Below are 26,366 nucleotides of genomic sequence, written 5' to 3' on the forward strand. Positions count from 1 at the left end.
ATAGTCGTGTCTGTCCAAATCTTTTTGAATTTAATCTCAAATATCTGTCATTGTTAGCATAACGTTCGCATCCAAGCCCGGCTTTCACAGAAGACATGAATATTTATACCTTCTGCATAGAAACTACAAAAGATCTGAGAACATTGTTTTATTGTATTAGATGTCATCGTTCATTTGTAATGTAAATTTTGAGACTTTATTATTTTTGAGTGCTTTTGTAGTATAAATTTACATTGTTTAGATTTACAAAATATTACTTAGATGTCACGCTTTGTAATGGAAAACGTCTTTCTTCTAAGACTGAGAGGGCACTGTCTGCTAATAACTCGCACTAAACAATTTACAAAGTTATTTGAAATCCACGTTAATAATATAAATGTAAGAATATGTTTGTTTGTCCCTCTTTTATCTCAAAACTGCTTTATAGGTTTTGGATAAATTTTAACAAGTAGCAGAGCATCCCGGAAAATGCAATGGGTTTTTATGTACAAAAAAATCTTACGAATAACACAATAAACCGAATATAGTTTTTATTAAGAATGTCTAATGGATAAGGTTCAATGCTCTTGCTCTATCCAACCAATCAGAGCGTGCCACGTAGCTGCCACACAAAACTCGGCTACCAGAGAATCCAGTTCTACCGTGAAGTACTCTGAAGTTATCCATCACCATTACTGTTCCTGTAGACCAAAATTAAGGTATGAGCACATAGCGAAGTTGCATGATGACATCGTTGTAAAAAAATATTTAATAAATAAATGAGGTACTTATCGTTAAACTTATAATTCGCAACTCGTTTAAGACCTGTTTTACAATTTGATATTTTATCCATTCTATCTTACTATAGATAATGAAACTGCATTTTCAAATTATATGGTCAAAAAATATCCTCAAATTTGCAAGTTTTATGTTTTGCTACATGGCCAGTCTTTGGTTAAAAGAAGGAATTCCGTCATACAAATGTCGTAGTACTGATAGTTTACGTACCTGGTTTCAATTTAAACTGCCATTGATTGCTAGGATTCTGGTAGTACTTGGCAAGGTTTCGAAGTGAACGGTAGTATGAGCGACAGGTCTCGCCGTCGGCGAAAGCCATTGGTGCTCGGTCGTAGACATTGAATCTATAGAAAAATTAAAACAAATTGTTTATTTATTGTAAATTTCGTAGTGATTTTTAATTAATGCTAAACACGATTCGGACACGATGTGTTAGTTTCTGAGTTTAAAAAGCATGTCCAACAATTAGTATTTCCGTTTATCTACAAATAACCAAATACCTGCGGCAAATATTAAACATATCCAAAATAGTACTTCCCGCATAATTATAACAACTTATCACACAGTTTTATTTCATCAAAATTATTTCAGAGGTTTAACTGAAAAGGCTTAACAGAGATAATTGCGCATTTAAAATGCGATGAAAGAATAACAGAAACGATTCGTCTGGATTCATACAAACCTGATTTGTACTAAGTCTTCAGTCTCACTATCCACTTTGATGACAGGAGCGGAGTATGTCTGATGATGTCCTTCCTCTATATACTCTGCTTCCAGGTTAAACTTGGTGAGGAACTCAAAGTCTTCGGGGTATTCTTTCTTCAACTGAGTGGCACCATAGAATCCGTCTACCAGGATCGTTTCCCCTCCAGTGCCGTTTGAGTGTTCTAAGCAGTGGAGAATCTGCAGACTGGAAACGGAAGAATATAATAGTATTTAGTGAATAATTTAAAGAGGTTTAAATTATTTATTAAGAAATTATTAGGAAATAAATACCAATATTCGTCACTGGGTTGAATTTTTCGAACTGCTTTTGATTTTAATCGTTTAAGACTTTTATCTTCGAGTGTTTGATAGACAAGACAAAAAGACGGTATGGATTCTCACCTAAGCTTAAAAAAATACCAGTATTTGAAGGTTTGGTAAATATTTACGTCTGCCAGACAATAAATAAAGATAACTTTTACGTAAACAGAAAGTAAGGTAAATACTCGTACAAAAATATCGTAAATAAATTCTGATTCGCTCAGTCATTTCCCACTTCGCGTATTATGACGTCATAATTCATCTGAGGTTAAGCTCAGATACGTCAGATTTATACCTTGGTAATAAATTGCCCTAAAACCATTTTCATTATAAAATAATAAATGTCAAAAACAATATATCATCCAACTTCATTCGCGCCAGAAAATTCTGTAACATTAAATATATTTGGGGCGTAAAGAAAAAAGGAAATTGTTCGGCGGAGGGAAAAGTCAAAAGATCCTTAGAAATCAAACGATGTGTGGCGGGACCGACGTATTTTCACTTTCTTTTACTTTTACAATTGGGATGAGGCATTCACAGTAAAGAGACCGCCATTACTCCGGCTCGGTGTACTGTTACAGCTACGGAAGCGAATGCTTGAGCAGCCGTGAACGAATTGCTAAACAGAATTTGAGAGCGACCGACAAACGAAAGCTTTTTCGAATTGACCCTGAAATAATAATGACGGAAAGGATCCCATAAAGTGGGTCACAAATAGGCTCTTGCAAAAATAACTAGCTTCATTGTTTGCGTAAATCATAATGTTTTCTTACTGAGATCGTTTCCTTTGCAAATTGAAAACGAATTGTATTTCACGCTTCAATTAATTGTTGCTTCAGCGATAATGGTCCGGTCAGGTTTACGAATCGATATCTACACAATGAGGATATAATTTATTCGTTATTTTCGTTATAAATCTTTTCATTCACGAGTGATTTATAAAGGGTTGAAACAATCAATTCCAAAAATGGGCCGCGGATCCGTTTTGACAAAGGGGATTTTTTATTAATTGGAGCGTTTTTTACATCCGGTACCAATTTCGGAAAATTTAATTACTCTATTATTATAACGTATTAGTACGAGAATAGTACAATGTTCGGAATTCTCTTTCTCAGCCCATAATATTATAAATCACTCGCAACGCATCAAATTTGGTCCATTCGTTTAAGAGCTATGATGCTACATGGATACATACAAACGCGTTCCGTTTAATAACAACGCATACAAAATGACACCACAAACTAACATTTTTTTTATGCAAGTTAGTGCATCACAGTAAAAAAATAGGAATAATTCTTAGTGGTACTTACCCAGCAGCTTCAGTAAAGTAGGTATTATCGTTATGCGCAGCGAGAGGCAGGTTGGTGTACGCAGTGTCAGCGTGGTCAGCCCTGGTTGTAAACTGCCACATACCTCCAAAGATCGTGTGCTGAACACCACCCAAGGCTTTGCAGACTACTTCTGTATCGCCCAAGGTTGCACCGACCTGTAATAAGAACCTATTGTACTAATTGTGGTACAAATTATAATGGATACATTTTTGAGCACGTTAAAACTGGTGAAACGTGGCAAAAACTACTTTTCCAATTGGTAAATAAGTTTTATACTTTCGTATGAGCAATTTTAAAAAAACATGGAATAGAATTATAGAAATACGCAGATTTAGCTGTGCTGAATAGTAAGTAATTAATGTAATGAGGCCAACTAAACTAACTAAAATATAGAGGTGTTCGCATAAAATATTAATTAAACCTGCCATCGACTTACTAAAATGTTCTAAAATTCATTACAAATGTCATCATGAATCTTCAACAACAGCAGTCAATTAAAATTCAAACAATTTCAGAAGGTACTATTTACTGAGACCCTTGTCCAATAAATTGACATCTTCAATTAAACGTCTTATCAAATCAACAGAGGGACAATACATTACCCCTTCTATCAACGCGACGCCGAAGTCGAGAAGTGACTGAAACACCTTTTTGGAGCCGTTCACAGAGTTCAGGAACTCGTCGACTTGGATTTTAGTAACTTTATTGTTAATGTCACCGTGCCAGAGTAAAGGTTTGAGCCTGCGATTCTCACGCCACTGTTTGTAGTCGAATTGTGAAAGAAAGTCTTGTGTGTATGACGATTGGTGGTTGTCGCTCCCTGTAATATTTTCATGTTATTAATATCTAAGTAAAACTATCTTTGAGAAAATTTTCATAATACTATTTATCGGTAGTTAGAATTCGGCTGGTGTAGAAGGTTAAATAGTGGTTAAAAAACAAAACTGACCTTTAGGTCTTAATCAAAAATAAACTTATAATTTTTTGAAAATTATAATTTAAATATGTACATTTTAAATATTTTGAAAGATGTAACATTATTACATAGATAAAAACTTTGAATAAGTTAAAAAATTGCAGAATGTTCCGAGTGGTAGTAAATGCTAATTAAAAAATCTTGAGGGTTGATTCTCAAATCATACAAAGGTTATGTTGTTAAAATAAATTAACTTATTAACATACTTACATGTTACAAAAACCTGTGATTTATCATGACGATATTCAGTTATCGTTACGTCTGGAATGTCTAGTATATGATTAGCCCTCTGAAATGTTTCAGCGTGATAACAAGACGAACACCTGAAACAATTTACAAAATACAATGATAAAGCAAACCTTCTTCCTTTAGTCCTTTCGTTGTAGGTACTTTAGGGCAAAGTTTCATTGGCAAGCTATAAAATAGTAGATCTTTTTTATTATACTATTATATTGCCGCTTATTGACAAGAAAACGGCCATTGATGCTCCGACTATCGACTTTTGGTGTAAAGACCTGACTTAAAAAATCAAAATTAAAATAAAGATCTTTAAGACTAGCAGTCCAGTTTCTAATATCCCACATTATCGAGTAGCGAGTGTGTTAGAAATGACTTGAAAAAGCACCTCACTTAAACTCAGAATGCTAATAATATGATTTTCAAACTAACTTTTACGATAGGAACTCAGTTGTTCATAGTCAGTTGTTAATAGTAGTTACAAATTGCCCATTACTAGAAGCTTAACCACAAAATGTTAAACTACCGATCTCATAAAGAATTGCGCTTTTACGTTAGCAAATAAAATACAAATTGCATTATTCTTAAGCTATAAAATATCTACCAGCCGTTAGTTCATAGCTGTTGGTTTAACTTCGCCTTTAGATCCTATTCAATTCTCTTTGTAGGAGCAAGTGACTAGTGATTTTGTGTCCTGAAATATTTAAAGGCTTTGTTTTGGACTTGCCTTTTGAATTATGTAGGTTTTGTTCCTCTTAATGTAGCGTCAAAGTTTATTTGCCTAAAAGCTGCTTTATCCAGCAACAAATACCTTTACACGAGAATTTTGTTTATAATTTTGTAAACGATGTTCAAGTTTAACGTTTAGCAGAAAGTAAGTAAATCATTTTAAACTTAAACTAAACGGTACTTAATTGAAATAGAAAATCCTCAAACCAATGACAAAAAGTCTATATGGGTAAACTTTGGGAATAATTTGACTTGATATTCTGTTACGCTGCAGCAATCCAAGTTCTACTGTGAGAAAAGGATAGCGCTATACAAACCTCATAGCGGCATCCCTTTCTCACGGCGGAAATTGGATTGCTTTAGCATTTGCTTAGATTTCTCCGAGATTAATTCGTAAATAGATAAAGATAATTTGTTTATATAGTACCTGCAGTGGTCTCTAAGCCAACAGTCCTCAAACTTGATTGAGTTTCCATCTCCGAAGTGTACTTCGAGCGCTCGGTCCACTGCGCTCACTCGCTCGATGGCTGCGCAAATAAAACTCGTTAATGAAATCTCACCAAGCGTTTCTAGAAAGATCTGAGCGGAGAAAATGTTACAATTGATGTCTAATTGAATTTCTACAGTTTGAAGAAGTATTTGACTTATTGATTGTGAAATATTGTGGAACAGTAAAGCCGAGCATCCACTGCATCGGGATCTGTAGCCCTACCATGAGTTGGCGTAGTTAAAAACTAGAGTAGTTAACGTGAGAACGCAACTACAACAGTGGGCTCAAATAGGGAAAGAATGAACGACAAAGCCAATCTACATTCACTGTTGTTTAATTTAACTACACGTTATTAAATATGGCGACCCATGGTAGCAATTTTGGTACCTTAACTATCCGCTAGAGGCGCTGTTCGAGTTTTACGAGAACTACAGTGTCTCCGGGAGACTATAGTTACCAACTCATGGTAGCGCTACTGAGCGCACGGATCGTAACGATTTGTTGTTTTATATTAATTTATATAAGTGTTAAACTACGTGCACTGTATCGGCATTTTGGCGCCATAGACATAACAAATTCCTACGGATCATACACTCCGATTTCGACCGAGTTGACGCGTTTACTATGTTCTTTCTGTATAAAAATGTAAGTAAGTACATAGTATTTTCATATAACCTTATGAATGAATAAAAAAACGCATTACTTACTCAATAGTTTTGTAAAGAAATGCGACTATTTACCTGTATGTTTTTAGTCGTAACACATTTGGGTTAGGTACCAATTAATAGATATCTACTAATTATACTTCCAAATTAGCGCTTAGTATTCTAACGTTTTGCTAGTTTTTTGTTCCTTACAGTAATTATGGATAATTATTCGATGGCTTAAACAATATTATAAATAAGACGGTCAACAAGTATCTAGCCGGTTAACAAACGCAAAACAAAACACGACCTACACAACATAACCTAAAAATTAAAACATTTCTAATTACTATCTTACTTTAAACGCGTTTAACTCCAACTTACAATAAAAAGTATTATTGAATCTTCATTTAAAACATTCGCGTATTATTCTAAGAAAGTTACTCAAACACTTTTCTCAAAATAAAAGTAACTTTCAAACGACTTTTATATTATTTTTAACAACATTCGTTGCCTAGCAACGGTGACGTTACTAAAATTCTTAGTTCAACAATAAAAAAATTAAAAAAATACTTAAACTACTTACTTTTAGACACCATTATTTATTCCCAAATAAAAAAAAATCCACAGTCACATACACAACAGACCACCGCGAAGTATATGTTTAAACTGAGAATGTTATGTCATTGTTATCTAAAACCGGGTCATAGTCGAAACGAGTTTATTTATATTGAATCACAGTTTATCTATTTAGTGAGTTTGCTGTGTGCACGGCGCACGACCGTATCTATACTGCTATAGTCCTACTAATATAATAAATGCGAAAGTTTGTAAGAATGTTTGTTGCTTAATAACGTTTAAACGGTATAGATTTTAATGTGTAGTTTGTTCAAAGTTTTGTACTTATCCAAAGGAGCCTGATTATTCTTTCGGAGAGTAAAAAATACACACACAAGAAAAAGTACGCACAAATGTACGGTTGAGGCGTATATTAATATTAAAATCGGATAAAGAGTACTAATTTAAACATTTACATGCTCTAAATCAACATAAAACCATTATCATAGATATTTGTAGACATGATTACAACGAAATTACCCCACGTTCCCCAACAGGGAATACTAATAGAGATTACAATACAAAATTGATTATCATTTTAATTTGTTAGAACTTTACGTGGTTAGGAACTCATTTTGTAAGCTTTTTATAATATACGACACGATTTTTCGCTACTAAAATATAATGCCTAACATCTTAATAATAAGGAATTAGTGAGATACTTATATTATCAAACGTATCACGTGAAAAAAATCTTGAAGTGACAATACCGAAAATATTTTTTAAATGAGATTGGTTTAGGATATACCAGCGTTTAGCACAGTAAATAGCAATGCTCTTTCCCCACGCATAGTCTCGATACCTCAAACCCCTCAAGCAAAAAAGTAGCATGTCAGAATATTATGTTAACTTCTGCACAACACGCTTTGTAACATCTCCATAAGAAGTATATAAAACCGTCGCCGGTCTATCCCATGCCTGACATCTGGCTACTTGTGTCTGTCTACCGTCTTATTGGATCATCGAATTTTTAGATTGTCTTTTTATTTAAAATGAGTTATCATAAAGTCGTGTGTATAAATATTTTCTTCCTCTACACATTTGTTCTCACAATCCTCACGGACGATGAAAGCACCGCGGGCGTTTCGACTCCAATCATCGTTATTACATTTATAACTCGATTTCAACTCTCATGAGTTAGGCTTTGTTCTACAATCAATTATATGTTTGTTTAGATGATTAGACTTTTTGATTGTATAGGATATGATTTATACTCGAGTTTCATTCATTTGTAGAACAAACCTTTCATGGAAAGTTGATCGTTTGATAATAGTTTTGGGATAAATTGTTTTTGATAATATTCGAGTATATTTGTTCTTCTAATGAAAATTAATAATTCAAGTAAGTTAACCAATGCTTTTCAAAAATGTATAAGAGGACAAACGAGTTGCCCCTCTAAAATTTGATATATCTAAAAGTTAGTTTCAATTTCCGAAATCGAAACATCATATTTCTTTCATGACGGTTTCACCCCATATAACTTACTAGCTGACCCGCGCAACTTCGCTTGCGTCACATAAGAGAATCATAATTTTCCCCGTTTTTGTAACATTGTTCACTGGTACTCTGCTCCTATTAGTCGAAGCGTGATGATATATATAGCCTATAGCCTTCCTCGATAAATGAGCTGTCTAACAATGTAAGAATTTTTCAAATCGGACCAGATGTTCCCGAGATTAGCGCGTTCAAACAAACAAACAAACAAATAAACTCTTCAGCTTTATAATATTAGTAAGATTCGATGTTTGTTGAAATCTTCGTTTCAGGATGATTTACTTACCCCCGGTTTCTGAGTACATTTAACGGTAGTTTTTCTATTCAACAGCGGTTTTTGTATGAGTTTTAACGCTATTTAATAGATACACTGACGCTAAATGTACTCAGAGTTAGTGCATTATAAAAATATGCTGCAGAATGCTTCTATTTATTCTATTAAAAGATAGCTTGTTGCCATAGCGATAACGAAATACGAGAAATTTATCTTTATACTTTTTTAATATTTATCACAAAATACAAATTAAACATACGAGTATAATATACACATACATAGTGCAATACCTGATATAAATAAAAATCTTTATGGGTGCGTATTGTCTCAAAAAATTAAAATTACCTATCATGTGATAAAAATTAGTACCTATTTACCGGATCGTTTGCGTAGGTGCTTATCTTAAGACCTTAATGTCATCAATATAATTTTTTTAACATAAAAAGCTTTAACGTTGATTTGGAACAAACAGAATGGACAATGTATGATCACGACATCTCTAACATCTTTCATGCAAAATTTTCATAAAAAAATGGTTTAGAACCTGAAACCGTGATATTGTAACAGACAGAGAGACAGATTTTTGCATTTATAGTGAAAGTATTATTACTGAAGCCCTTTACATAATTCATCCAAATTTTGACATAAATAAAAAAAATCCAAGCCGATACAACGCGGCTTAAAAAAGTCGTGTTTTTCGCAAAAAAACATTATATGTATTTGTACAGAATCAAATAAATAAGAAGCGGTACTAATGATGAAATATTACGTAGACATGTCTAAGCGTATAAATTATTACGTCCGGAGACAGGCTGTACAAGTTGTTTTGGCTACATCGGATACTTTGGAAACATTTCACGTAAATATATTTAAGGTTACACACTGATAGATATAAATGCCAACAGTAATTTTTTGGCTTTTGACCAAGGCGACCACTGTAGCGACAAGCTACGCCTCAATAGAGACAAAAAATCTATATTAATATCATAAAGCTGAAGAGTTTGTTTGTTTGATTGTTTGTTTGTTTGAACGCGCTTATCTCAGGAACTACTGGTCCGATTCGAAAAATTCTTTCAGTGTTAGATAGACCATTTATCGAGGAAGGCTATAGGCTATATATATATATATCATCACGCTATGACCAATAGGAGCAGAGTACCAGTAAAAAATGTTATAATAACGGGGAAAATTTCACCCATTCTCTCTAATGTGACGCAAGCGAAGTTGCGCGGGTCAACTAGTCTTATCATATTGTAGGTAGGTAGTAGGTAGTCATGATGGTTTTGGCTCAGGCATTTTTTTATTTATTTAAACAAGTGGAAAGATTTACTAAATTGTAAGCTAGGCTTCCTTGGATAAGCCAGACTTCCATGGAACCGATTCAAGTAGTTTCAAAAGATGCTATCACATCTCACCCTAGCCTAGTTTCTAATGTTATTATTGTCAAATGTCAATATATTTTATTACTAATATTATTGACCAACAGGTGATTTTTATTTATATTTCAGAATAAAGCTATAGAGCAAGATCAAACAACATCGTAAGCTAGTTAGTTAGGTAGGTAGTTTTAAATACACGGCATCGTTTTCAATATAAAACGAACTTTCAATGTTCTAAACCAGTGTAACCTGCGCCAGAACGTCACGAATTCTAAGGTAAAACGCGTGTTCGCGATAATTCCCTTATTCCATTATATAATCAACATGCTACGCGAAATTTTAAAATATTATGACTAACCAGTATTTTAATGTACTAAAATCTCTACTCTCTGTCTGTATGTCAGGCACAGCATCCTACTCGTTACGAAGCCGGAAATATGATACCGGCTCACACTTAGCCGGCACTATTTCCTTTCTTCCCGTTATCTTACCGCGATCCTTCTATTGAGTCACGTTCAGCGATTCCATCCTTTTTTACTTTACACCATTAAGCGGTTTCGTTTCATTGTTGTCGAGAAATCTTGTGGCTTTCAGACACTTTCAGTTTAAAAGTGGATAAGTTTTCTTAGTTGTCTTTCTATCTCGGTAAATGATTGTATTGTAAGTGTCCATTTTCGAAAACGTTTGAACCAACGTTTGAGTTTGTTTGAGTCAGAAATTCTTTTACAACAAAAAAAACTTGATAATGTTTCTGGTGCTATGAATAGCTATCGAACCCCTAATGGCCAGTTTGGTGGTCGAACTCCTACGTCTTATATTCTTACTTAGGTATTAAAAGGAATTTATAAACGAATTTCTCGTATATGAATAATTTACGTACTTATTTATGTACGTAAAAGTTTTAAGAAAATTATGAGCTATATATGTATGTTGCTCATAATTTTCCCAAAACCTTGAAGTTTAATTTGAAGAATTTATAACATGTTTATTTTAAGATTTAACATATAAATTGGAATAATGACATTTATAAAGCATTAGATAATTTTTACAGTCTGTTGTTACTGCGTTAATATTTTAATTATGTTTACTTTCGTCTCACGCAATTTAGAAGTTTATTGTAACTAGTCATAAATTTGTACATGAAAGTTGAGTAAATTAAACTAAATTACCAAAAACCAAACACTTGTCCTAATAAAATAAAAACATAAATAATATCACGCCTTTTCCCCATAGAGATAGGCAGAGACTAAGACAAAAAATCTCCTTGCCTCATTCAAATGCATACATCTTGTTATACAGGACCACCGGTTACAAGAAAAAAATACATGTAGTTTAAAAAAAATTCGATCTTTACACAAACTCACAGCAAAAACCTCATACTTCAAAACACATCAACATTTGCCGGAGTATTATTAAATTTGATGAAAATTCCGAATACAGACTTTTTAATCCAATATTTGTTATGTAGGAAAATAAAAGTCTGGGAAACGTCGAAACGTAACGTAGAAAAAATATCATTAAAACAGATTTTCATTTCGCAAAACGCAATCTTTCTGAGGGCCGGGTCTGTACAATCTTTTATCATAAACGTTATAGTAAGATTCAATAGATCTTGGGATTCAGGGGTCCATGTCGCCAAATTAACTTTATTAACCACTTACTTTTGCCCGCGGCTTCGTCTGCATGGACAGTAGTTATATGGCTTATTACCTGCAGAGATTTCGTGAGATTTCTGGTATTAAAAATGTCGTATGTCCTTCTTGCGTCTCTACTACCTTACTACCCTGTGTCGGGAGGTCGTGGGTTCGATTTCCACAAGTAACAAATATTTGTGCAACCAACAAATAGTTGTTTCGGGTCTAGTTGTACTTTGTGTCCGTTGTTTGTATGTTTTTAAAAGTCCACGACATAAAGAGCAATTCTTAGTGCGGTAGTTGTAAAAAAAAGACATCCCTATCTGTTCTGTTGTTTAGATATAAAGAAGTGACAAACAGACTGAGTAACTTTTGTATTTATAATATTATCAAGGATAATGTCTACAACGAAAATATTCTCAGAATATTGCGGGCTTATTGGACGTTGGCTTATTAAATTATATCAAAGGTTTTCTATTTGATCTCTATTATAGAATTCTTCTTATTTTAGTACTTTCTTATTATTATCGTTCCATCAAATATATCTTTCGTATCTATTATTATTTTTTGTTAGAATGTTGTTTTTGTATCTACGAGAATTATTAGAACTGACCTTGTTGAGAAAAGAAGAATTAAGAACATCATTATAGAGTTCTCGTTTATTTAAACTTTTATCTATATAGCTACGTTATATCCACCATTATTTATAACATAATATTCTTTGTGATCGCTGAAACAAGGCTTTTTCAAATCCTGTGTATGCAATTCTCGCAATTAACACATTCAGCCCAATCATTAAGATTGCCGGCTTACGTGGCGCAGTGGTTAAGGTGGTCGCCACGACACGACCAGTACGTCGGGAGGTCGTGAGTTTGATGCCCACACGCTAAAAATATTTATGGGAACCACATCCATCAAATAGTTGTTTTGGGTCTGGTTGTACTCTGTGTCCGTTGTCTATATGTTTTTGAAAAGTCCCCGCGACACAAGAGTAGTTCTTAATATGGGGATGGGATTTTTAGAAAAAAAATACAATTCAAAATGTCTTAAATTCAAATCATGTACTAAAAAACGAACCAATCAAATTCCGAATTCAGTAGCCAATACTAAAAGATTCCTACAATCTTGAGCTAGAATATCTAAGAGCGAACATTCATGAGGATCTACGGAACCACGTTCTAAATCTTGCAACAGTGACTTTGCTTCGTAGATTTGTAACGAAATGGCGCCCAGATCTCTATCTGAATTGTAAATGTTTATTTGCTAAACAAGCTCAACTGATCCCTAAAAGCAAGGTCAAAGCGAGCGAATAATTGCTGATATTCTTATTTCAATTAGTTTAATCTGCGTACAATAAGAATAATACTTACCTATTTTATCTAAACAGGAAGGTATTACTCATTTTATTAAGTTCTAGCTCCTTCTCGCTACGTTCGCGTAAAAATATTTCTTAAAGTAAAAAGCTATGTGTTAATTCGGGTATCTAATGTGTTAGTCTAAGCTATAAGCTATCTGTGTACAAATTTTCATCAGAATCCGTTCAGTAGTTTTGGTGTTATGAGCTGACAAATCGTTGTTCATACATCGAAACTTCCAAACTTTTGTTACAAATCATCGATGACGCGTAATTCAATACAATTTTACCTACAAATAATAATAAAGTGATAATTTTATTTTAATTTTAATTGCGTACGTGATAAGTACCGGATACTTATTTGTCAACGAATGAAAGGTTATCGGTACAAATCTTGAAATTAATGGAAAAATCTGCATTCCAGTACTTGTTTTATATAATTTTACAAACAAAGATAAACTACCAATATATTCAGAACTTATTAACCCTCGGCTTAAAAAAAATATGCTTTAATGGCATTTCAATAAAATATTAAATTCAAAACATTTTAATTTCAGTGTATAAAACTATAACATAGGTGGATTGTGTACACCTTCACGCTACAATTATTGAAGGCATTTCAATCAGTAGACAGTTTATAACCGGTGTCAACACATACATACACTTTACTCCGGGAAATCTTACACGCGGACTTAGTCGCGGGTAGAACCTGGAACAAAATAAACTCAATCCAACATTAGCAAAAATAAACAAGCTTGCAAAAAACCACTCACAAAAGACCTTCAAAAAAGGGCGAAACACTCAGCAATTTGAAACCAAACATGTACACATCTTATCGTATGTATTCCGATACTGAAGCCTTACTGAAGGGTTAACAGTGTTACCGATACATGATATTTGAACCAACTTAAAAGGGTACACAAGATTGGTACCAGATCTTACGAATTTCGCGGGACGTGTTTCAGTCCACAATGCAATTTTGTGTACTAATGCTAATTTAAGCAAGCCATAGAAAACAGATGTTATTTCTATCTCCAGTACTATCGGCTAGCGACCGTTGAATATTTAAAATTACTTGGAAATATAGTTCTTGTGAATCACGCTACGAGAGGCCTTTGACATGGCTTAACGACTATTATCTTAGTAGACAAAAGCCAGACCTTTTACGTGCCCTCCGAAACACGAAGACGCCCTGCTCAAATACCACTATGCGGTCACCCATCTTTGGAATGACCATGTGCCAACGGTTGCTTATCCCACAGATGGTTTACCGACCGGTGAGCGCAACTGGCTATGGGCGCCTTTTTACTTTGATGATATTGTGTGCATTTTAATTTTTTTAAGGAAAGCACAAAGTTATGACGATATTTTTTTTATACAAGCTGTTCAATAGGCAAATAACTTTTAAATAGGCATAATTTACCTGTAGTTTTATGATATTGAAGCAAGAATCCCGAATGCTCAATTAAATAATCCTGGTTTGTCCGAAAATAAGACAACGCTGGTACACAGTACCCTCTCAATTTCCCAACAAACATCATTTTATTATGTTTTGGGTAGAATCGCGAGAGATCTGTGATGCGAAACGGTTTACTTCTATTTGCTTTTCAAGCTTTGTTGTACTTAAATGTGTTACGTAAACTATATTCTACTATTATTTGTATTTTATCGGTTGAGTTAAACTCAATATTTGTTTTGGATTGCGTCTAGCTGATAGCTGGCTAGCAGAAGCTTCTAATTTTTAAAATAAGTAGTTTTTTGTTCCGCCTATCTACGCTCGCATTTTTACAACACCGTATTCTAAAAGAATAATCTTCGAAACGCAATTGAAAACAATATGTTCCACGTAATAACTAGCGCTTCAGCATAAAACAGGTTTTTAAAAACCCAAAGTTAGACATGTTTAATTATATGAGTTTAACTGTCAGAAACAACCAAAATATTTATTTACTTTCAGCCGGAGAAGTTTTAATTGAAGACAACACAAACTTATTGTTCCATCGAAAGTACTTCCAAAACCAAACACACATACGAAAGTTTACAAAACAAAAATTTTCGACCACAATTATTAAAAAGAAAGTAGTTGAAATAACGAAAAAAGTAATAGAAGTTGTAATAGCGCAAGTTGAGTCGGTTGGCCGCTTCCCAGAATCCACGAAACAAAAGTTGTTTCCTTCAAAATTAGTCCCTAGACTCGGTACAAGGTTTTTACAAAACCACTATCATATTTTAATGTCATATGTTTTATACAGTTTTGGGATCGTTTATGTAACTACCACATGAAAATGCTGGGGAAGATTAAATGTGTCTAGGGATTAATTTGTGAGACATTTTGTTGTGTTCTGTTCGTAGTTTTAGAGAATTACCATATTTACTATAGCTTAAAGGATATATTAATTTAGGAACCTCCGTCTTTTGGGAGATTTGGCTAGCATGACGGCCTTAGACGAGTAGGCCCTCGCCCAGTTCTGGGAAGCTGGGAAATAACAAATATATTTTATATTCAAGAAATCCAATATCAGTTTTTGATTTTAACTTTCATGTACATACTTCAACAGTACACTCTTCTTTGTATCTTTTCTTGTTTAAAAAAAAAAGAACTCCCGCACTAAGAATTTCTTTTGGGATCTTTACAAACATACAAACAACAGACACAAAATACAACAGTTTATTGTAACAATTATTTGTGGGTCGCACAAATAATTGATCCGTGTGGCGACATTTATCACTGCGCCACGGAGGCAGTCAAGTTCTATGAGCTTGGATTTAAAGAAAACTCGACTCAATTTGCCAGAACTCATATTTTATTCTTAGCACGTTTATGTGCACACAAACCGTGCTTTAGCAAGCAGTTCATCCAGTTACCTTCACATACTCGTATCAAAAAATCTTTTAACAGTATAACGTACGTGTAATAATTACTGGAATAAATTAATCCATCATTCTGAATCCATATTGGAAAATTTGATAACACTGGAATGATGCCAAACAGCTTTCCAATTAGCACCGGGACTAAGTGAGTGGAATTATGTAGAGTATGTTTTCAAGATGAACGAGCATACACTCAATCATCAAACCAATCTAATTTGTTATAAAATTTAGTTTTTTCTTCACTCCCAAGTAATATGCACTTATCTTGATTGAATTAATTTTATTCGAGACGAAATTTTTATGGTTAATCATATTAATGTCCTCATACCCATAGGTATAGTTATTACGAATTTTAAAGTCATGCATGAAATATAGTCACATTTCTATTGAATAAAATATACTATGCGGTTCAACATAACATACATTTTGTAGGTAATTGATGCAATGATAATATACCTCAATAAGTGGTAGATTTGCTGTTGTTGTAGTACGCTAAATAAAAACAAAACGACAAGTACCAAATTAATAGAAACAGGTTTAAACGAAAATGTTTCAGAGCAACAATACTTCCAATCTCAACTTCCAGACTACAGTTTCAAGTAGTAATTAGTGCTCACATTAAACATATAACAGTAATAAAGCATCATCTAAAGTTTCTAGACTACGTTTAACGAAGGCGTACAAAAGCGCCTGCCAAATTTTTCACTTCAAATTCTTTGCTATTAAAAATTTGTGAAGACGTTGGTCTTTTCATGCCAAGCGTCGCTACTCAACGTTTTTTTCCCAAAAAGTACACGATGAATCATGTTTAAATTCTTTTTTTAGACCATTTAAAATTGCGGTCGCAGTCACAGGGTCAGGCCTTAATGACCAAGTGGGCTATAATCTGAATTAATGTTTTAATTAATATGGAAAATGTTCCAGATTCATATGTGCAACAGTTTAATTAGTAGCGTGTGATGGCGGAATTCTCGAGTGGTTGTGTTATAAGCTTTTATTTTTGAAGCCAACCGTATGTTGGTTTTACAAAATCAGACTAGAATATCGAAATGTACTTATAATTTTGGATTAATTAATGGTAGTAATTATTGAATTTTATCGCTCACCAAATTCAAACTTGTAAGAATCTTTTCTAGGTTACGATGGGTCCGGTATGCATAATTATTAATATTATGTAAAATGCCTTAAATTAAAGAAAAAAAAACTTTTTATATTAGGTCATGTTCATCACGGTCTGAAGGCATATATGGGCAATAAAACCATGTCTAGATCATACAAAGAATCTTCTCTTACAAAGATGTATGACTATCGTTACCAGTAGGCAGAAGCTTGAAAGTCTGACAACCAGTCTTACCGAGAAGTATTGTGTTATAACCCAGGTAACTGTATTGTAGATGTGCGACAGGCAGTCGCTCCATGTAAAATACTCGTATTCAGCTGCAGCCGGTAAGACTGGAAGCCGACTCCAACATAGTTGGAATAAAGACTTATTGATTGACCTCTAAAGAAAACTACAAGAGTAGTACTCTAATATCATGCATCTTCAGAAAAATAGAAGGAAAATAAATAAAAATAGCAATACATCTTCAAATACAAATACAAAAATGCCGAACATAGTGCTAGGTAACAACTAAAGGCAATTGTGTCACGTGCTTGTATCCAGCGCACCCTCGAAAATCTCCGGAATTTCGTATTATTGTACTAAGTCCTCAGATAATACAATATTGCGGGAATGTTGTATTGTATTCGATGTTGTTTAATCGTACACAAACATTTATTTCGTGCTTTCATTTTATTACAAGAGAAAACATTGAATAAGAGTATTACAAATTTTAATACTTAATTCCTTAGGGACACTGTATTGTAAGATTGGTGCTGAATACAAAACTCATAATAAAAAATAATACATTTACTTAAGTGAGAAAAAACGTATTCTTCACAATATTGAATATTTTTACATTTACTTATTGGAATTTAAATTACATAATTTATATGTGCTTACCTTTTAAAAACTAGATAAAAACAAATTTGCGTGCAGCGTAAGTTGAAATAGATACCACATTTGTTACCGCCAAACTTAAGGATTCTATTTCAAGATAAAATATCATTTTATACGCTACAATCTTTGTTTTACATTTAAAACAGGGTTTTCCAACCTTCTCTTGGTCCGGGACCACTTTTATACTATTCTTGTTAGCAGGGACCACTATGTAAGTATATAAAAAAATAACTGTAATAATCATCCTGAAACTATAATCCGCAAATCATATGGTAATAGAAAAGCTCTATAAAACCACCGTTTAATGTTTCTTATTTATAAGTATAGCAGATAATATCAATTTAAGAGTGCTAAATATTCATACAAAATAATATCACGTACATAATAATCAATCATCGAGAAACTTGGAGCTCCATAAACGTTTCACCCTTTCACGTCATCAAAAATGCATTAGGTAATGTCCTATATTAAATACAAGCGAACTGGCCCGACTTCGTTCAGATATAAGTACTACAATTACATCCCGTTGATTCCATTTTTAGAGGAATTGTGATGTCATAGACCCCACACAGACCTTGTCCCGTCAGTTACAAACATCTATACTAATTTTATAAAGCTGAAGAGTTTGTTTCTTTGATGGTTTGATTGTTTGTTTGAACGCGCTAATCTCAGGAACTACTGGTCCGATTTGAAAAAATATTTCAGTGTTAGATAGCCCATTTATTAAGGAAGGCTATATATTATCACGCTACAACCAATAGGAGCAGAGTACCAGTCAAAAATGTTATAAATACGGGGAAAATTTTGACCCCTCCTTTTATATGACGCAAGCGAAGTTGCGCGAGTTAGCTATTATAAAATAATGATCCAATTTGATTTAGTTGTTCTTGTTGTTCATCATAATAGCCCACAGTGCACCCGCCAAGCACTTTGATAAATCCTATTTAAGTAAATTTTAGGGATAAATAAAAGGTTGTTAGTTTGTAAAGCATAAAAAACTGTCTTGAATTATTTTCGCCGACATGTTGCCAATGAAAAAACCATCTAAAATATCTTGTCTTTTCCCGTACAGTTTATCTTGCAAATTAAAAATAGCTTCTTTGTCCGTCCGCCGTATTTCCAATTAATTAAATCCGGTCCAATTTCGTTGCAGTTCCTTTTAAAATATCCTTGACCATTAATGAAAGTCTTCAAGAGATCTTGGCAAGACTGTTCCTTCATTAGGGCCGTCAGCCGTCAGTCTTCCCTCACGATGTTTTTTCACAGATGAAGATGGATGACCATCCTTAAGCAAGACGCAAAAACATGGGAATAAATTAACGGAGTTTTTCGTTGCTATGGCAATATTTTATGGGATAATTAGACTGTGTTATGTGATCGGGCCGTCGTCGTGGTGGATTTTCCTTGTTGTCTTATAGTTATGATGTTTACTATTGACTTAATGGACTGCTAATTAGTGTTATATTATATCATACAGACAATTATGGTGAAGGAGAATTGTTAGTCTTTCCAATTTCAGATCGGTAGCGCGATTTTCTTACTATTTTAACTATATATCGAATATCGACAACCGGCTTGCTATCGAGAGATTTTGTGCGTTAATCTACATCTATCGGGCGCTGTAATATATATTTTATTTATGCAGTCAACTTCCCGGTACCCGATATTACCGACTCTGATTTTATTTAATAAGCTATTAATTTAATTGAAAACTAGTCCCGCTAGCAGTATCATTACAATATCTGCAGTGAAATGTTTCAATTTATCACATAAGAAAAACTCAATTGAAACAAAAGTTGGGTCTCAGCAAAATTATCACCAAAGTAACTATTATTTCTTCCATTTACACCAAAAAGTGTCAAATCCATTCAGTCTGCAAACAGTCTCATTAAAACTTAGACAACTAGTATGATGATTAAGCAAAAAACTTACAAATACTTTGGTTATAACGACAGTAGACAATTACTTAGTAACGATAGTTTAGTCAGTTTAACTTAAGTATTTAAAGTGAGAACAGACACGTGTTTTCTTTACATACCAGTTGGCAAGAGCTATCAAGTAATTTTAAGCTTTTGAAGGACAAGGGGCAAGCGAGGGCTTTAAACTATCGGCGTTTTCTAATCTAAAGTATGTATCATAAGAAATTAACTAGTCCGCTTAATTACATACCAGAGCATTCAAATGCGAGATAGCGCAATAAAATTGTATTTAATAAAAGTTTGTCACTTGTCATTGAATCTCAAACTTCGCTATAGCAAGTAAGTTCATAACAGTTAGTGACATAAATATTTGGGAAAGGCTATACGTGTATTATGGTTTGTATTGCTCGGGTATGACCTCTGGAAAACATCTGCTCATGGTAAGCTTGCCTTAAGTTCAAATGGCAGTTAAGGTAAGAAACGGCATCAAAATGCAGCGGTATATATATGAAAACTTCAATCTGGTTGGTACATATTGTCTTTTAAGTAATTTAAGAGCGGCTCAGTTACACATCCATATTGCACTGTACCTACCTAAAAATAATGACCCAACTAAAACAAAACCAACTTAGCTCAGTATTCACTTAATTGCTTTTCTACTTCAACAGTTTGTACTAAACATTTTCTAGAAAAAACCTAGTGTCATTTGTCTTGAAAAGGTCATGTCAACAAGCATAATGTAAATACAAACGTGAGAGTGTTCTCTAATGGTGTACAAATATGTTTAGTTGTCAATCAATGTGATATTTATTGTGAAGAGGTCGTGTAAATGTTACAAAGAAATGAGCAAATGATATGCCGATATGTGTTTGCATTGACATATTGTATCGCAAATCGCCACGCACGTGTCATTCTGAGCGTGTGCTATTTGTAGATATGATTATATCGTTTGATGTGTTTGTATTGTTTCTATGTTTTATTAACCCGTATAAATAAGAATTTATTTCTGAAATGCGAAATTTTGTACTACAGCTAAACTTCTGCACCGATTCATGCTTCTACAGCTAATCCGATTGCGTTGGTTTTTAACATGGAGATTCTAGAGGCTACTTAATTTTCAAAAATCATCCCCAGAAGTGCTGAAGTAGGCTATGCCTGCAAGTACTGTAGCCACCATAGGTCATCTAGTGCTTTTATAACCGCGAACATGTTTTTTTTGCTATAGTTATAATACATTTTTAGAATTATATAATTTTCGATCTTAGGACATTTACGCACTTAAAAAGTATTAAGTATTAGGTATACTCACAAAAATACACTCCGAGTGTATAAACACCCTAAAGTCGAAAATAATATAATTCAATTCAATGAGAAAAAACAAAAGAAACCTCTCAGTGCCACCAGACGAAAAGGCCAAATGCTTTTAAAAACAAAATCAAACGTTTTACAAAACACGCAATCTTACTTAACGTCGCCTTGTCAATTAAATATGGCTTTTTAAGTATACGTTTATTTCTTTCCAATTCACAATTTTACCTACGAGGTCACAATAAAACGAATCGTACGCTTAAGTCTTAGATTAAAAAATAAATGTTTGTTACCGAGAGTTGAAAACCATATGCATGTCAATTACTTTTCTTAGTGTAGGTATATGAACATAAGGGGACTCAAGGTCTAACCCCTCTGGCATTACGGGTGGAGACCCATGCCCAGCGGTGGGACAGTAACGGGTTAAACATCGTGAAGAAATATTTTACATCTGAGAGTTCTTGCATAGTTGGTTGTTGTTGTATGTTTGTAAAAGTCCCCGTGACACAAGAGCAATTATTAGTGCGAGAGAAGTCTTAAAAAAAGTATTAGAGCAATGTTCCCAATTTACCTTTAGATTGCTGATGCTTCAAGCACTAGCTCCTTTTTCATTCCAGGATTCTCTTGGCCAACAGTGAGGTATAATGTGTTTAATATTAACACTGAAACAAAAGTACCTACCTACCTTCTAGTTGTTCTAAATATTCGAAAAAGAGAAAACCATCACCAAACTGAGAGCTGAGCCTTAAAACTAAAAGCGACGAAGATGAAATCGAGCATCAAATATCAAGTAAGCTACGTCGTTCAGTCTAGAACAGATGTCTGTAACTCGATAACTTTATGAAATACCGCTTAACTTAGAAGCTTCCAAGCATTTTTATTGTAATTGAGAGCAACTTGAGTGTTTTGAGCGTTTAAACGACTTAGAAATCGCTCGTTAGGCGTTTAGTGGAGTCTTTAGTTAAACTGTTTGTTGCTTGAAAAAGCAAATTGATAATAATGAGGCAATTATTTCTGTAAGTGGTTTAATTTTGCCATTACATAGTTTAAGTTGTTAAAAGTTCTAAGTGGAGTAAACGTTATACATTTGTTACTATTTTTTCATTTTTAATGACGATTTTTTCCAATCCTTTGTTATCTAAAAAACTTAACTATAAACATACTTAGTTAGGTCAAATGTTGACACTTATGATATCGTTAGGTACAATTATTAAAACTACCACTGGCTCGGAAAAGGGGTATAGCCTTATGAGAAGAGCTAGCGAGAAGCTTACGCCCACTCTCCAATCGCCAAATCATTTACAACGTGGTTGATGCTATGATTATGTGGAGTCTTTGTGGAAATACAGTAAAGAATCTTTAAAAAAAAATAGAAAAAAAGTAAACACTCATTAGTATTCACAAACATAACACGACTATACAATTTTTTCATCACACTAAAAGCCCAAAAACAATTCATAGCCGTACAAATTGGCACACAGTAAACAGTGGAGCTTCTACAAAAAGGTAGTAAATGGCTGGAACCACAAATCATGTTTAGAGAAAGGTCCAGAGGTCGCCACTGTCCAATTTGTCACGCGTCTTATCTCCGATACGCCGGAGCTGAGGTGGAAAGATGATTATTTAAAGCTAGACATTTTGTTATCTATACTTAGGATGTTTTACCTAAGTAGGGACTATTTTTAGAAACACTGCTCTTGCTGACTTTTATAAGTCTCAGTAGAGAGATTCGGCTTTATTATGTGCTGCATTACTTAAGTACATATTGTATTGTTTTCTCTCAACCCGACATATCTGGATAGATAGTGTGCGACAATGAATGGCAGAGACAGGTGGAAAATTTAGGGGATGACCTTTGTTCAACAGTGAAAAGAGTCTATTCAGCACTAGAGGTTTTAGCTTAGTATATAAAAACCTAACATTACTATAAAATGTCTAGAAAATCTTTTTAAAATCCAGCAACAGTAGAAATAAGTTACCATTTTATTAAAGACGGTGGACAATAATATTTGTAGCTGTTTGTTTATTATTTTCGATATTAGAGGTTTCCCAACTGTTTGGTCACTATTATTGTGATCCCTTTCAAATTAATTCAAGAAAAAAATGGACCAAATATTCAAAGTTTAACAAACAAATAAAACTACGAACAGAATGCATAGAAATGAAAAATTTGCTGGAGAATTTTAATTAGTTGTGGATAAATAATGCATGAGCAGCCAATCAGAAACTGAATAGTAATTCCATTCAATTATAACTGCATTATACTAGTTGATTTATTCCGATTCACTTGTTATTATGTTCTTAAAGCATAAAATGTACGTCGTTTTTCAGATTTTGGTAGTTACAAAAATATAATTTTCTGTTTTATTTTTTATATGATTTATACACAAAAATACAATTTACCTGACATAATAATAATGTTATAGCCGTCGTCCAGCTTTGGTGGTCGGTTTCATTGAAACTGGCTAACGATACAGGATTTTGTTAATAGTGTCCAAGTGTGTGCACAAAACACAGGTATACGGCACGAAACGTTGAGGTCTTCCACCTCAACTTCGTATCTCCGAGCGATCTCAGAAAAGATCTATACAGAAAATCTCAAAAGATACTTTTTGACCGGTCCAAGATCTGAACCCGAGACCTCTTGCGCGGCTGTCGCATACATTACTAACAAGTCATATTATAATATCAATTGTACATATTTACCAGGTATTTGCAATAAACAATGTCATCCACATATCGTCTAGCCCCGACATATCGGTGGGCTGACACGTCAATCCCGTTAACCTCATGCGCGCATGAAAGGAACGCCAATGCATTCCTCTGATCAAAATATTTATACCGCAAAATATATTGTGAATACCGGAATATGAGCCACGATATTGCACGTGGCAGAGTTATTTTATTAATTAATTTTGTACTAAGAACTTTAGAATAAATGAAATTAAGTTTTAATGAATTCATTATTTCTTGCAAAACTCACTAGGATTTGGATTGTGGCCAAAACTGCTGAACGCATTTTGATAAAAATGGTACACAGACCACTACAAAATCTTTTTTTTCCTGCATGAAAAGTTCCCCCAAGAATTCTTTTCATGCGGACGCAAGTGACGAAGAACGACACTATTGATCAAAATTGGATGTCATAGTACTCGTAGCTACTTAGTTTTTCAATTAAGTTTTTTCATCTAAATGATCCTTATTATTTTAATGTTATTTACCGGGATAAAATTAAAATATTATAACAATATTGAGCTCAAAATTAAAAGCATAATATAATAAATTTTATTTAAGAAGTATCTTTATATTTTGAAAATAGATTATTCTTAAAATATCATATAATTTTTTATAAAAAGTCTTGCAAATTTAAAATATAAGCGTTTTTTCACCGACGATTAATTTTAGTGATTTGTCTGAAGGTCTCACGTCTAAGTTATGGCTTGTCTAGACAAGGTGTAAGGGGAACACTTAACAAAGAGCCTCGTTTTTCAGCCGACATTCACGTCGCACTGACATTTACATTAGTGCTCTTCCCCACGGAATAACTTCGTTTAAATGACTTGGTATTTTAAACTATTAGAGTAGGATGTAAATTTGTGCCGCTAGAGTTATGAATGAGTAATTATGTACATTAGCCTGTGAGTTTTTACTATATTACTAAAGAGTATTTTTTGTGTGTTAGCGACTTTTTCCCAGAAATTACTGCTATTTCTGAAATTCTTTCCCTGTTGAGATGTCATATTTTTAATTGATTTACCAGTGAAGTTTACAAGGCAGACTGGCTCAAACTGCATCATCTTAACCCAAAGACTTTTTTGTTTACTCGTCAAGATTCTTTGTAATTGAAATTAATGTAGTTTATTATATAATATTATAAAACTACTTATTATTTCATATGTGGTACACCAGTACGATTCTTTAGTAATACAATCATTAGTCATCAGCAATCAGACAGTATTTTATGCTACGCCTCTAAATGCGGTACTAAAAATCTCATAAATAAAAAACCACATTGTAGAAAACACATTTAATTTATTAGTCATATTTGTACTTAAAGTACTTAGAATATTTACAAACAAAAACAATATTACATACATAATTGAAACTATACAGCGATCTATTTAATTATGACAGATTTGACTGTTTACATAAATAGGTAGCAATTTCAATAACTACATAATATCGACTGAAAACCCTGTTTCATATTATTAACATTGGCAACTTTAAGTAACTTTACAATACTCAAAATACTACTTTACTTTAGTACCTTTTTTACCAACACACTCTCAGGTAAATTTTTAAGTGTTTTTATCAATATTGTCGATATCGGCGAAGCTAAAACTCAGAACTATAAAAAGAGAATAAAAAGGAAACTCATCTTTCTCAATTCTGCTTTGAGCAATTTACCAGTGTTTAAACCTTGTGGTATGACTTTGCTGATATATGAGTTCATTTCAGTAGAGTTTAGTATCTAGGAGCTGGTAAAAAAGGCCCTTAAAATTATTTACATGACTCGTAAAGTATATAATTTCAATAAATTATTGCGCTATAAGACAGGTAACTGCGTATTATAAATTGTATTTTTACTATTACTTTATCCCCTTACTAGTAATAACTGCTTAAATAGCTATCTTACTACCTCATATACAAATCACTGAATATAAGAATAAAAGGGATAAAGGACAAAATTGATTTATTTTTAATATCAATACTGATATTTTGTTCATAGCCATATTTATAGAAAATATAATGTCATTTAAAAATAGAGCTTTATAAATACTTGTCTCTGGTTATGTAGGGATGTAAAAATAATACGTTTTGTGCTATATTGTGAGCAAATAGTTTATGGCATGTTGCTACATCACTAGTTACAGCATGTGTTCTTGTAGGAACTTCTCTATTCCGTGGTAAAGATGCGGCCTTACGCCGGCCAAGCCGTGGTCTTCGTCTGTGTAGCTCTGTGGGAAAAGAAAAGAACATTTATTAATACATTTCAGAATCAATAAAAACAAAGCGTATGTACGTCAGATAATGCATAAAACTGATAAAATTCAAAGTCAATCAAAAGACATCAGTTCAATAGTGATAACTTAAAATATTGTAGAAAAATAGTCAGTTTATTAAGAAATATTTGCCAATTAAACAAGCGTACTCAGATGTAGAATACGCTGTTAATGGCCTCTTTTAAAAACCAGACTAACTATTTTTCTTCATTACTATAAAATAGAGAGATAAAAAACCAAAACGTTTCAATTGTTTTCAATGTTTCTAGTCCAACAACACACATCACCTTTATCACCTTCACG

General features: G+C 33.4%; 2 protein-coding genes across 6 annotated transcripts in view; both read right to left on the minus strand.

Moving 5' to 3' along the window:
* Nucleotides 1–513: 513 nt before the first annotated feature.
* Nucleotides 514–6,958, minus strand: Tmlh (Trimethyllysine hydroxylase). The gene is made up of 8 exons (XM_076116573.1): nt 6,797–6,958; nt 5,504–5,603; nt 4,321–4,433; nt 3,737–3,954; nt 3,114–3,289; nt 1,460–1,687; nt 988–1,121; nt 514–680 (listed from the first exon to the last, which is right to left on the minus strand). Exons 1-8 carry the CDS (start codon nt 6,807–6,809, stop codon nt 544–546), a joined length of 1,119 nt encoding a protein of 372 aa, XP_075972688.1. The 5' UTR covers nt 6,810–6,958; the 3' UTR covers nt 514–543.
* Nucleotides 6,959–25,072: 18,114 nt separating this feature from the next.
* LOC142974324 (venom dipeptidyl peptidase 4-like) overlaps nt 25,073–26,366 on the minus strand; it is a 72,852-nt gene continuing 71,558 nt past the window's right edge. For all 5 annotated transcript variants that reach the window (XM_076116574.1, XM_076116578.1, XM_076116577.1 and 2 more), the window contains one exon: nt 25,073–26,018. In XM_076116574.1, coding sequence (XP_075972689.1) covers nt 25,929–26,018 — 90 coding nt within the window. In that variant the 3' untranslated portion in view covers nt 25,073–25,928. The remainder of the gene's footprint in view (nt 26,019–26,366) is intronic.

This window comes from Anticarsia gemmatalis, chromosome 7 (assembly GCF_050436995.1).
Source record: "Anticarsia gemmatalis isolate Benzon Research Colony breed Stoneville strain chromosome 7, ilAntGemm2 primary, whole genome shotgun sequence".
Classification (NCBI taxonomy): domain Eukaryota; kingdom Metazoa; phylum Arthropoda; class Insecta; order Lepidoptera; family Erebidae; genus Anticarsia; species Anticarsia gemmatalis.